The 14,025-nt window shown below is 43.4% G+C and overlaps 2 protein-coding genes across 2 annotated transcripts in view; both read left to right on the top strand.

Annotated features, from left to right (window-relative positions):
- ctnnbl1 (catenin, beta like 1) overlaps nucleotides 1-1,082 on the top strand; it is a 31,840-nt gene extending 30,758 nt beyond the window's left edge. The window contains exon 16 of the mRNA XM_037480344.2: nucleotides 444-1,082. Within this exon, the coding sequence (XP_037336241.2) occupies nucleotides 444-532 (89 nt within the window). The 3' untranslated portion in view covers nucleotides 533-1,082. The remainder of the gene's footprint in view (nucleotides 1-443) is intronic.
- Nucleotides 1,083-6,842: 5,760 nt separating this feature from the next.
- LOC119222349 (V-set and transmembrane domain-containing protein 2-like protein) overlaps nucleotides 6,843-14,025 on the top strand; it is a 33,678-nt gene continuing 26,495 nt past the window's right edge. The window contains exon 1 of the mRNA XM_037478913.2: nucleotides 6,843-7,163. Coding sequence (XP_037334810.2) covers nucleotides 7,046-7,163 — 118 coding nt within the window. The 5' untranslated portion in view covers nucleotides 6,843-7,045. The remainder of the gene's footprint in view (nucleotides 7,164-14,025) is intronic.

Below are 14,025 nucleotides of genomic sequence, written 5' to 3'. Positions count from 1 at the left end.
GGAAGTTGAAAAATGCAAATTATTGCTTTTGACATTTACAAGAACTAATGAAAAGGTTCTTTCTTGACTTCTTCTGCAGAAGTTTTTAGTATATTTAATGAACGGATAGACTAAAAAGGCAACTAGCCCTTCATAATTAATTCATTAATTCAATGCCGTAGTGTAACCAAATCTGGATAATTTATGCAGATGTATTGTTTTTATGTAATTGTAAAATGTAACTATTTGGCTTTATTGTTCAGATATTCTATGATTCTACACATTCTCAGACATATTAACCCTAAACCTTTTTTATTCCTTACCTTTGGTCGTTCAGTAAGCGATCCTGACCCCTGTGTTGTTTACCACGCCCATTTATGCTTCCTTGTGAGAGCGACTGTTCCCTGGGACCTCACAGGTCAACCAGTCCTCTGACCTGTCTCCTCCCTTTTTGTCTGTTGCAGAGTACGCAGAGAGCATCGGAGACGGAAAGACCGACGAGTTTAAAGAGGCCGAGCGGAAGAGAATCATGGACCTTGTTGAAAATTTCTAATTCTCACACACACATACAATATATTCTCACACTTGAGAATGTCAAAAACCGTGCCGTCTTATTTGGACTGATGGTGACCGTGAGCCATTCTAGGAACTAAAGCGTTCCTCTGTAACATTCCAAACCAACTAAAGCCATTGTGTACATGCACAGCAATACCGCAGCTACTGGACCGAGTTTTTTTTAAATTAACTTTGACTTAATCTTTGGCATCAATTGTCCGATCTGAAATTGGACAAGTATTTTTTAATGAATTCATTTCAATAAATCTCATAAGCACAATATTTTTGTGCCACTTAAATGGTTGGAGTGAAATGTTTGCTGTGCATGTTCCCTGTCGGAGAGCAGAAAGCTCGACTTCTGAGCCACGTGATCCTTGTTTTCCCTCCCGTGGCGTAATCGTTATCCCAGCAAAATAATTACGGACAGATCTGCAAACTCAGCATCAATCCCTCGGCTCTACCGCTTGACCTCGCCGGTTGGTTTTGGATTCACGTGTAAGATATTCTTTTCTAATAAAACATTTGCTGATAAAACCCTGCGTGTTTGATTTGCGGTTTAGCCATTGGAACAGCTAGTAAAGTTTATTTGTAGCTTAAGAAACTTTAGGATGTTTCACTGCTTCAATTGGTTGAATTTCTGATGGTGAGTAATGCATACATACTGATTCGCCCATACAGATTTGCACACGCATATTCAAACTCCTGGTTCTATATGGTCATCCACACATTCATGTAAATACTTATGATGCACAAGCACATACAGTAAATTTACCTCATTGGTATCCGTATAAATTAGATACTCTGGGCTTGTTTTTATATACTTATTGTGATCGTGTTGAGGTAATGTTAATTATTTTCGCCAGTAAGCTCTCTCTGGATGATGCGTTCCTGGACGCTTACTGCCAGCAGGCACATAGAAAGAAATAGAATCTGATTGATTGTGGTGATGAGGCACTACTAATTGGCTGACAGATTCGACCAAAACTTTTAACATTTAATTAACATTCAACATTTAATTTGTCTACGATATTCTGCCCTGCTTGTAGCCTTCGCAACAGTGGTGTTACATTTTAACATCAACATTCAATTGTTTGCCTTTTATTTCCTATAACCCCAAATCGCAAATTAGCCTCAGAGGGCTTTACAGTCTACTGTAAACATCCTCAAATCCTGCTCATCAGCACATAAACTCCCTAAAAAAGGAAATACCTATTGATGGGGAGAATAAAGGAAAGAAACCTCAGGGGGAGGATGATCCCTCTCCCGGGATGGACAGACCGTTACGTGTGCAGATGTAAAATATGTACAATACATTCAATCCATACAACAGAAATTATTCAAATATACAGATTGTCTGGAACTCCTCATGCATTCATCCTCATCTCCTATTTGCCGTGGTACTGTCCGAATATCCCGGTTTCTGTGATAACACAATTATCCTGATGACTGACCTCTGTAGTGAGACATGACCCACCTGAACACACGGACCCGCTGCGTCGTTAAAATGGAACAAAAGGGGGCGAAAAACTTTTAGATTAAAATTTTTTTTAGATTATTTGGTTTGATCAAGATAATCCCCAGCTATTGTTCGCTAGCAGAGCTCCATCGAATTGATTGATTGTCTGTATCAGACAATAGGATCTATCATGTTCATTTTCAACATTTTGTCTCGGTGAAGCTGATTATTTTTTATGTTTGCTTTCTCTACTTCTGAAATCTGTCTGGTTGTTTCATTATTATAAGACTATTTCAATTCTTTTTTTACTATTATGTCTACTGCTATAATAATTAGTCACGGATGACAAATCCTGAGTTCCTTATTAATGGAACACTGCAGCGGAGGAAGTTGTTTTAAGCTGTCGAAATATCAGAACAAGTGAATAAGAAGGACTTTGCGCGGCGATTGTTTAGTAAACAGCGGTACAGTCAAGAATCAACATTGTAAACTGACTGAACTTGTAAATATCAGTGCTCTTCTTGGGGACTCGGGGTCAAACCGTGGGATTTACAACTTCTGGGTCCATCAACTAATACCATGATATTCTTTTGGCAGGCAGAGTTATTAAAGGAGACGCTACGGCTCAGGAAGATGATCAGTGGAAGACCTGCTGGATTTCATCTGAATGTTAGTCTGATTGTAAAAGTTCTTTTTTTCCAATAGCAAAACACGGGGCGCCGCCTCTCATGTCTTATCCACTTTATACATTTATGACAGACAAGAATGCGAGGCTAAGCAATCAGCCCCGTTGTGAGCGGACTGGCTCTAGTAGTCCTAATCATTTGGTACTTTGGTTCACCAGCTGTGCTGTTGGCGTTTACAACCTTTTCCCATTTGAGTTGCCCGCGTTTCTCCTCTGAATATTTGGAAGACAAGTCGCCCCGAAGTTGAACAAATAAAACAAATTGGCAAAAAAAAAATGTTTCTTCATAATGAAACCTCACCGATAACATTTCCCTTCCTTGTCTCCTTGGTTGAATCTTTGCCACGTGTGAATAAGTGTTGATTGCCACGACATCACAAGGAATTACTGAACCATGACCCATTTCACACCTCGACCCCCAGTGATTTCTTGCACCCTGGCAACACGTGATGGCTGAAATATGATTGGATGAAAGCTCTCACGTAAACACCAGCCCGCCAAATCTCGACCTGAGGCAGCGCAAGCAAGAGGGAGGCAATGAAATGAAGAATGAAAAATGATACCAACAGAAAAGGTCTTTCCGACCCTAAAGGCCCGCCATGATTGTGGTTTTCATTTCTTGTATTGATGAGGCCTTTTAGTTGATGCTTTACAACAAACCACACATCCTAATCGGTTTGTTGTAAAGTATTACTATACTGCGCAGGTGGCACTTAACTGCCTCTCAATATGTATTAGAGTCCTTTCAACGGTGCAATGTGTTATTAATCACTGTTGTTGCGCTACGCTCACTCTAGTTCCCCCTAGGAAGCCACAGTGGTGGCAGTGAACGTGGGCATCCTTTCCCTTTCCTAAGTGTCTTCAGGAACTCTCATATCACTCAGTAACTAGACGGGTAGAGCGGCAGGGCATCGTTTGCATTTTGTATTGGCGGAGCAGCCCCGGCCCCATGCATCTCTTATCAGTGATTATGACTGTGGCGTGTTTAACAGCGGTTGTACAGCAATTTCACAGCCGAGGGGAAGAAGAAGAATTGTATTTTCCGAATGACTGAGTGCCAACACTGTGCACCGCTGTGCTTCAGGGGCTCCTCTCTGTTAGTAGGGGCCATGAGGAGAAGGTATTCTGTTATTGAGATTCAGCGCATGGGTTGATAAAGGGTGTAATAACAGGTGGCATTTGGAATTTAAAGTCACTGTGGTGCTTCCTTCATTCTATCCTCCCAAATTGTGTGTTCCCTCAAAGGTCGCCACTGTTAAGTCAGTCGCCAATTTGTCAAAGTCCTTGGCTGATTGCAACAAAATGATTCGGCTCAGGAATTGTGCTACGACTAGGGCATTTCAATTACCCAGAAGACCTTATGGTAAAAAAAAAGAGTGAGAAGAACCTCAGAAGGTCACTTTATAAGGCCTCTCACGACAGGGCAGACGAGGCCACATGACCCCACCAGGCCGATGCACCAGGTGAGATCGCCAACCAGCAGACTGAGCTGAAATATTCAGCACCCAACGCGCTCGGGTAGTGGACATTGGCAGCGTGCCGAGCTGAAGCAGATGAGGTCGAGAACCCTGCCTTGCGAGCGGACAGTTGCACAAGTTGACACGCGTAAAGCTGCCATCGAAACCCTCGAGCTTAGGGGCTCAAAATAAAGCCGGAGAGCGCTGCCACAGTCCAGCTGACCGGCGGCCCTACACGCGCCACTCGACGCGGCAGACGCACATTCATTTCCCCCTCAGGGGCTTTATTGGCGCATAGCAAAATATGACAAAGGAAGACTCCCCGGTAAATGGGACCTAATGGCGCCCTGGAAGAGGCGAAGCCATCGCAGCGCACAACAGACGAGAATACATTCCTATTTTCATCTTCTGTGCTGTTTCTCTATTCACTGTTATTTAAAGTTGCATAAACAGCATGCGATTTTCTTCTTCATTTCTTTGTGTATGTCTTGGAATGAAAAAAAAAATGAATGAACATCTGGGCTAATAAGACGGTAATTTGAGTCGGGTAATGAAATCAGTGTGTTGACATTCACATAGGAGTTACTGCCAGTTCCCTTTCGGTTAGAAATCCTCCAATATCAGTTACAAACCGAGTGTGAACTTCAAAGCAGAGACCCGGTGATGGGAAATGTGCCTCCTTTAAAAGATTTCAGGTTATCATCCGGGTTGTGGGAAATGGTAAAAGATCTGTGCCGTCCATATCTGACGGATCAAAGAACTCCAGACAAACGATAAGGAATTGTAGGTGTCTGTTCAGTGGTTCACAGGTGGCTAAAACGGAACAGATACAAACACAAACAGCCCAATCTAAGTTAGCAAAAAGCGATTTATATCATATTTCTGACTTTGATTGTAGTGTTGATGTAACTGATTAAACTCTGGTCATCAAACACACATCTTTCTGTCGCTTTCTTACAAAAGTATTATCATGATGAGTATCTACCCTGAAGGCATGTTAAGATTATATCAAAATACCATCAATATGTTTAAATCAATTTAAACAAAACCAACCAATAACAGATGTAATGTGCAGAAAATACACAACACATTTCTCTTTTAGAGTATTTTAGAGTCCCATGGCCACAATTTAGAGACTTTCCAAAAATGAAATGCAGGAATCTAGTTAGCAAAACCTATAAGAGGGGCTTGATCTTAGTCTAATGCTTGAATAAAAGGGGACACATAGTATAAAATCTTACTTAACAAGGTGTCTCAGTAACTCATTTGGCTATGCTGCCCTGAAAAGAAAGTGCTTAAGATCAATGAAGATTAAACAAGCACTTACACACCCTCCCATAAAGTCCAATGGGCCATATCGTAGTGTGGCTTGAGTCTGAAAATGTTCTCCTCTGGTGGTCAATATTTGTCTTACGCTGAGGCTGTATTTCAGCACCTTGGACAGCTGCTGTTGCTGTCCAGGGTGCTGAAATACAGTCTCAGCGTAAGACCAGGGTGTTTTTTCCAGTTCTCTTAATAGACCTATGTAAATATTTAAACCTTTCAACGTCACAGGGCAAGTAGTCTTTTTCTAAATAAGCCCATTTTTACACAATCCAATCATTTAGACAGTAAAATACATTTATATGAAGAGAAAAGAGACTTTTCATTGTCTCAGCAACGCATTCTGCCATGGTCTGGCAACAAACGTTCTTGACCACTCTTAGACATTTTCATCACACAGTTGGTAGCTATATAAATATCTAATGTTGCCTAAAGAAAATTGTGAACATGGCAACACGCGTAAAGATGGCTGCCGACAAACCGCTGAAGTCGAGTTGTCAAAGTCCACAAATCAGTCGGTGACGTCACGATGATTAAGTCCACTTCTTATGTAAATCTTTGTTCTATAGGCCTATGCCAGATGAGCATATCCAGAGAATTATCCTTCCTCCCCGAAAAATAAATGTCATTGTTTGCTAACTAAAGGTTCAATTTTTAAAATTGTATTTTTAAAAACTAGAGAGAACATGTCAAACCTGTTGGAGCATCATGTGCCGTTATCCTTAAGTAGTATTGTTTAATTAGGTTTGATTGAATGTTCAAGATTGCCTTTCTGTTTGTTATCAGTTTAGTTTAATCATATTTTGTTGTTATTTAATTCGTGATACAGTGGGCACCTGGAGATATTTATGAGAGTAGCCAGTTATTGGACCAGCATGCACCGGGGTGAGCTACAGAATTGTACCATGAGCAATGTAGGGGAGGCAGCGATAGGCAAGGACAAATGGCCACCACACAATCCTTTGGGACACTACTGGAAGTTACTGGATTTATCTTTCTGAATTTTTCTTTTAAAAAGTCATAATTAATGAATGACCCAGCAAGGTAGCGATTATTGAGCTACATGAGGCTAAAGTAGACGTTTTGCCGAGGAAAGCATTTTTTAATTTGTGGGCAATAATAATGTTATCCTATCTTTTTTACACCAAAATAGCTCAATAAAAGTAGAGAGAAAAGAAATAGAGAGTTAGTGTCAATACTTTTTTTAACAATATATAATTACTATTATTCTTAGTAATAAAAGTAATAGTTTGCTCGGAATCTTTCAGAAGGTCTACTGTGATTCATAAAGCGCTTTGTCATAAAGACTCAATTTGTTTCTAATATCACTCCCCTCAGAACTGACATCCCCGCCGAAAGCCGCGGCACCTCCCATTTGGGAGGAAGTCCCTCCGCCGCATGTAGACTCGACTGAGCGGAAGCTGAGCGTCAGTCGGTCTGCTGCCACACCGAGAGGCTGCAGCGGCGTGCCTCCCCCCCGCCTCCCCCGTCACAGGTATCTCTGCTCCTTCCTCGCCACACAACAAGTCACCTGGATTTAAAGGAGAGGGAAAACAACCCAATTTGGAGAGCGGCTCCAGCAGAAGAGACATGGCAGCGTTGCGCGTGCTGCTGGGGAGTTTACACTACATGGGACTCTACATGCAGCTCGGAGTCTCCACGAGGCAGCCCGCACGCGGACACCTGGAGAACCACGTCTCTGGGAACGGTAGGTCACACGTCCTCTGTCCGACCCAGCGGAGACCCTTTGGACTTCGGACATGTGTGAGTGTGTGTGTCTGTCTGTGTGTGTGTGTGCGTGCGCGCGTGTGCGTGTGTGTGTGCGCGCGCGGAGAGAGGTGACGGCACAGGTGACACCCATCTGCTTCCACGCTGGTGGAGGAATCAAACAGAGATGCTGATCGTATAGGACAGCTGATATGTGTTTCCTTTTGACTGTGAGGAGCTCGTGCTTTCTGGCTGTGTGGGGGGGGGGATAAAAAAGCTAAACTTCAACTGCACGACGAGAAGAAGAAGAAGAAGAAGCGATGCCGAAACGTTCCATGCTCACGTTCGAGGCTTCGCGTCTTTGACGTAACTGGTGGTGTAACAGTGTAACAGTGATGCAGCCTCAAACTGACAGGATTCTTTTGTGTTCTGCTGAGACCTGCAGCACCCCCCCCCCCCTCCACCTTGATGAGTGTGTGATTCATCCGATGGAGCAGAGGTGATGTCAGCTGGTAGATGTGTCGAAAGTCTCCTTCAGCGCCCCCATGACATGATACTGAACAGCCCCTTCCTCAGATCTGCCTCTTAATCCGTCGCCAGGATCTTCTCTAAATGGCCTCACGCTTTGTTGCATCTCTCTCTCACTCTCTCACTCACTCACTCACTCACTCACACATAGAGGGTTGCGGCTGGCTTCCGGTAACTTTGGCTCGGCACCGTTGGCTGCTGGCTCGTGCAGATGTGCGTGGGATGTCTGCGGAGTCAGGAGGTTGAGGCTGCCTCATACAGTGTGGATCTGTACTGTCACTTGTCACTCATCTTCATCAGGTGCTTCCCAGCAGTTTGACGTGGGACCTCCGACAGAATTCTTACATAATGGGTAACTGTTGATTCTGTCCGATGGTTACATTTAACCAGAGCCTAATTTAATGTGTCAGACAGATTCAACTAAAGGTTTAGTTGGTTTAATGTGGCAATATACAGACAATATATTATTTGGGAACTTTTCTACAAACCAATGTTGAATACATTTTTTTTTTTATTTAACCAAAATGTTACAAATAAAGTCTTCACAACTACGTGGTAGCAGCCTGTCAAAAGAAAGCCACACCCTAAAGCATACCCTGCATTACGGCCTTTTAGTCCAAATTGACTATATTTACTAAATAAACGTCATGCTGTAATGGAGAAGACTTGATAATAGTGTCAAATCCATCACAGAAATCCAAGCTTTCACACAAGAGCGTGACCGATGTCACGCTAAAGGATGTCTCTCTGTTTTCTCCGTTTCCCCATTCAGAGCAACACCAGTAATGTCTCGTGGCAGCATGGCGCATACATAACACAACCCTGTACCATCTCTCAAGCTGAATAATGCGCTCGCGGGAAGAGATATTTTCTCACAGTGGGTGTGTGGGATTTTTATGGAAATGAGTGCGTGCATGTACACTTGTTTTTTTGTTTTGTCCCAGGGGCAGAATGGAAGTAAAGAAGAAGTTCAGTTGTGCGATAACTAATTGAAATATGAAGCGTTCCCGTGACGATTAGTAAGACCTTCAGAACCCGGTTATGTGTAACGCCGTAGAGGAGTGTCTTAACGGGATTGTTTGGATTGCAGACATGCCGTTTTGCACGAACAACAAGGATCGACTGAGCAAGTGCCTTCCTTTTGCTTCTCTTGGACCTGTGTGTTTGGCTTGTGTTGGGGTCGTGTCAGGCCCGGGCCTGTGGGCGTCAACATTTATCCTCCTTTAGTCTCAGATGGAGCCGAGAAGGATTGAGGGGGGGGGGTGGGAAAGGATGCGAGAGAAATGAAAGGAAAACAGTTTGGACATTTTCACGACGTTGTACATCTGTTGAAACGCTGTTTAAGTCGTTGATAGGTTTCAATTAACTCCTAATTAGGGCATGCTTATCCAGCCAGGCGATTATTCCAGCCAATCAATCGCCTTAATTAAGCCAGGCGCTGGGCCAATATGATGCTTTGACTTTACGAAGGAAAAGCCGACAACAGGAGCAATACTACACACACATTTTCAATTTTCATTATTTCTCATGGTACCAGATCTTACCAATTATTTCAACTACTCTCCTGACAGGACTACAAAAATATATCCAGTCTTACATCATCACTCCATTTTGACCTCTAAACTCCAAAGAAAGCAGCCCCAAATTAGATTTGAAGCATTCTCTCCGATGCAATAGGTGGCTCATTTAGCATTCAGTGAAGGGAAGAAGCCTTTATGGCTGCTGGATCCACCTTGAAAGGCCTCAGGCGTGACTGCTCCCCCCGCATGTGAGAGGAATATACTGGTCGGTGCAGTGGGGGAGCCTCCTTCACAGCTCCGTCTTTAACACAATGTGCTAAAATGTACACTTGCACATCGTGGAATAATAGCAAAATAGCAGAAACATTAATTCACTGTCATTTGACTGTTACTATTATGTACTGGCGGTATTGACTGTCAATTTACATGTAACGGGTGAATATTTAACTATGTTGTGTTGATATTGTTTTGTAAATCCACCGTGCACTTCGAGCAACTCGTTACAGTGAAGGGACGGCAAAAAGCACCGAGGAGGCAATGACATCACGCTACTTCCTTGGCCCATTAAAGACTTAACAGTGGCCGATGCCGTAACACTGGCAAACATTCAGCAGCCGCTTGTGGGGTTTAATCGAGTCTTCTGCACAATTCCACGCCAAATATCCCCGTCTGCTCCTCGCTCCCACTTCAGATCTGACAGCGGCGGGATAGCGGCGATCCAGACAGAGTGTAGGAGCGCAACTGCTTCAACAAGACCACAAAGTGTCGCATCATGTTATTTGTGTCGCAATAATAAAAAAAAAGCCAACCATTAATTAACGCGTGTGATTTTCCCGCTAGAAGTAAAATGAATGTTTTACCCAACATTCGGAGATGTGTTAGTTTTGAAAAGTTTTACCGTTATCCACCAGCAGCTTGCCAGCAGCCAAAAATGGCCGAATTGTATTGGAAATACCACTTTGCGTGTTTTATGACGTTCTAAGTTGAATCAATATTTGTATTATTTTTGGGTCAAAATTTAGATTTGGAACACAACGCGCTTTAAATACCTTTAAGCAGATGTATATCGTAAATATCACACTGTATTTCTTTTAAATCTTCAAAGTGAGAGCGAGAGATGCTTCATTCTCTCAAGCCCCCCCACTGGTAGACCTCCAAAGATCTCAGCCCCCTGCTGTTTTCTTTTTGTGAGGCTGTATATACACACACACACACACACATCTGTGCAGAGGAGAAAGCAAATGTAGTTGTGAATCAAACCTTCCTTAAACATCTGGCCCACTGTTTCTTCCCAGTTGTACGGTGTGTCAGCAGTGTAGTGGTTCCAGTGAGAGTGATGGCCGCCTCGTGGTTCTATCGTAGGTTGAATCAGCAGGTCTGTGTTGTCTGTGTTTAAAATGTCGATCGCCGTAGACCTCGGTGTTACAAAGGTGCAATTTAGTGAAAGAATAAACTGTTTAATCTCTAATGAGTGGTATATATTTATTTAATGTACCTGTTAAATTAGTCTGTCAACCCATACGTAAAATATATTAAATTCAAGTCTGTTCAAGCAGACGATCGCTGGGTTCCCAGGCTCCTCTAGGCGATGGCAATATGTCCGTGGGCAAGAAACTTAAACCCAAATGGCTCCTGCAGGCTTTTTTTTAGAGTCCCTATGGACAGCTGGTCTGTAGCATGGAAGCCCACGGCATCAGTGTGTGAATTTGTGAAAGATTGCAAGTGGTGTTAAAGTGCTTTGAGTGGTCGCAAGACTAGAAAAGCAATATAAAAGTACACTCCATTCACCTCTATTTTATAACAATCTAGCTATAACACAAGCTATAAGCACACTGGGTGCAGAGTCAATAGATGCCTTGATGTTTGCTGTTTGTAAACTGAACACAGAGAAGCGTTAATGGAAGCAGGACCTAGCCCAGGAGAAGGTGTGACAGGGTTCCTGGGATGAACTACAGGCTAGAAACGATTACAGTAGCTGGGTCCTGTCTTCACACGGTGCCCCTCGCCTCCCCAAAGCTTCTTCAGCACTTAAAAATCTATCTTGTGTGCATCGCTGGGCTTTGTCCGCATACTCCCTCATGGGCAAAGTAATAATCCGTTTTATTATTAATGGGTGTTGACTTTGTTACTATCCGCCATTCCTAATCCTAACACGCTTCCACAGTGATTCAGGTCATATCTTCAATGTTCGCCATGGGACTGTATGGGAATCACATACAACATTTTTTGGAGAGATTGAGAGAATGATTGACCTGGAATCCAATGGTCAATGTAATGTATGGACACATATGTAAATACATATGCTTTCCCAGCTGAACTCAACGTGAGGATGAGAATGATGAAGGTGTGAGGTGAACGTCAACATCCCTGGAGAAAAGTCTTAATATGCAGAACCACCTGCAAGAGAAGTGTGGAGCAAACATGCATCTTACATTATGGCATTGTGCAACATTACTGTATGCTGTTAAACTACAGAATTAAACCAGCGTATTAAAGAATGGCGCCGATGTCAGAGGAAAGACGAGATTGGTTGCAACCAGGAAGTCAGTCCTGCATCAAACAGACAGGTTAAGAGGTAAAGACATGGAAACTACCACCTCTGTTACAGCAACAAACACCAAAAAGGGAGAAATGGACCGATCCATCGCTTTTCTGATGCCCAGAAGACGTCAAACTCTGAATCACAGGCAAGACGGACATTTGGAATGTTAGGATTTGTAACGGACGTCTCTTCAGCCTCGAGGGGGGGGGGGGGGCGCAGCTTGTCTTATGCTAAGCTCAGAGATACCCCAGAAACCTCAAACACTGTGATGAGGAAATACTGCCGAAGATCACTCTGATCCAAATAATCGGTGTGGGCACCTCAGAAGTACATATACGTATATTTGTGACTATGAATAATAGTTTTTCTAATTATTGTTGATGATGCATTTTTATTTGGAGAACCACGAAAAGTCTTCCTGAGCTTCATAGCTGTGGAAGTCCTTCACATTGCGATTTGTAAATGATGTTGCTTTCTTCTTACTTTTGTATTAACTTGCCATGTGTTGTTGCAAAAGAAAACATCAAAATTTACCAGCAAAGCTCTTGATATATTTGTGGCTCTGACTTCCTGCCATCATGCTATGTGCGTCCATAGGCTGGTGTATGTTCATTTTTTGTTAGTAGTTGGTGGAATGAAGATATGCAATTGATTTGCCGAAATGTAATCTGAAAGGATCCACATTTATTTAGTTGTATTTTTTTCTGCAGTTGTATGCAAATATGTGTTGGAGGAGATTAGCCTCTCACAACGCCATTTTATCTCCGGCTGCTAATTGTTGACCCAGATTATCAGTGGCTGCACCAGAAGCTTTGGAATATTGGTCGTTGGCTAAATCGCCGTCAGGCTCTCTTCATGCGATTGGAGTACATTTCTATATTTGCATGCAGAAGTACAAAGGATTCAGTGGCGCCCCTGAATTTCTTTTCTTTTATTCATTTGCAAAAAAGGTCTGCGGCTCAGATGAGACATCCTATTTAATAGTGTAGTAGTTCTGCAGTATGATAGGTCTGTAAATTAATAATGAACTCGCGGAGAAATGGAGCAAAATGTAAAAGAATTATTAGAATATGCCCGCAGCGTAAACTCCAGTTTGCAGTGGCACCGTAGCTTTGGTGCGTGAGGAAAGTGGTGAGTGGCTGTATCTGATTGAAGTACACCCCCCCCCCCCCCCCCCGACCCCACACAGACACACACACACAAAATAAGCAGTTCAGGTGCTGTTATTACGATATGGACTCAGACGTTCGGTGTCCTCTAGCATTCCTGCTTCGTCTTGGCTTCTCTTTGAAATTAACTCATCATCTCTGGACCCCCCCCCCACACACGCACACGCACACACACTCCCCCTCACTTCTCGCTCCGATCAGGACAGCTTTTCAGAATTGGCACAAACAAGCGGCGGGGTCAGCAGGCAGTCAAGGACTCTCCCTCTGTCTTTATATAAGTGCTTCAATCTCTTGCAAAGCACTCTGAGGTGTCCCTCCGTTACTAAAACTCATCTCCGGTAGTCCTCTTCCAACCCACTGGGGGGGGGGGGGGGGGTGCTGCTTAGTTGTGTTTGTGCACAAGGCTCTTTCAACTTTCTGTGAGCGACGATAAAGACAGCTTTGAGATTGATGATCCAAACCGTCACTCTGGAATTCCTTGTGTGCGTGTTTGTGTCTTTTCATTGGTGTACACAATTACTTGGCTGTGTGTGTGTGCTGGAAGAGATGGAGGCGGAGAGTATTCCCTGTATTGCACTCAGCATGATGATGTGGGGGGGGTGCTTGGCTGTGAAGACTTGTCTGAGAGAGTGTTGCTTATCTTCCATTAGACACATTACTGCCAACGTTGCCATCAAAGTGGAAAGACGCACACAAACACACACACACACACACACAGAGCGACACGCACGCACGCACGCGCACGCACCCACACACACACACACACTGCTCCTGGGGAGGCACTTGGCAGTGTTCATCTGCTGGCGCTCCCACAGAGGCAAGAAGGAAGAGGAGGAGGGGGGGCGGAATGTGCCCGTGGTTCAGGATCAGTCATTTGCAGGCGAGACGGCTCCTCAGCACCTCGTATTGTAGCGAAGAGTCACTGTTCCCTGCAGAGTCTCTTTTTGTGTTACACTTTGGATGCAACTGCATCTTTTAGTTGAAGCACGTTAGTTAGACATTGATTCTTACATTTCCCACCTCCCCATGCAATACCTTTTATCTGAATAACAGACCATTTTTTGTCTTTTATAATGAATGGGTATTATAAAAATCTTTGGTCGC

Source organism: Pungitius pungitius, chromosome 1, assembly GCF_949316345.1.
Source record: "Pungitius pungitius chromosome 1, fPunPun2.1, whole genome shotgun sequence".
NCBI lineage: Eukaryota > Metazoa > Chordata > Actinopteri > Perciformes > Gasterosteidae > Pungitius > Pungitius pungitius.
This window is presented reverse-complemented; position numbering and strand designations above follow the sequence as displayed.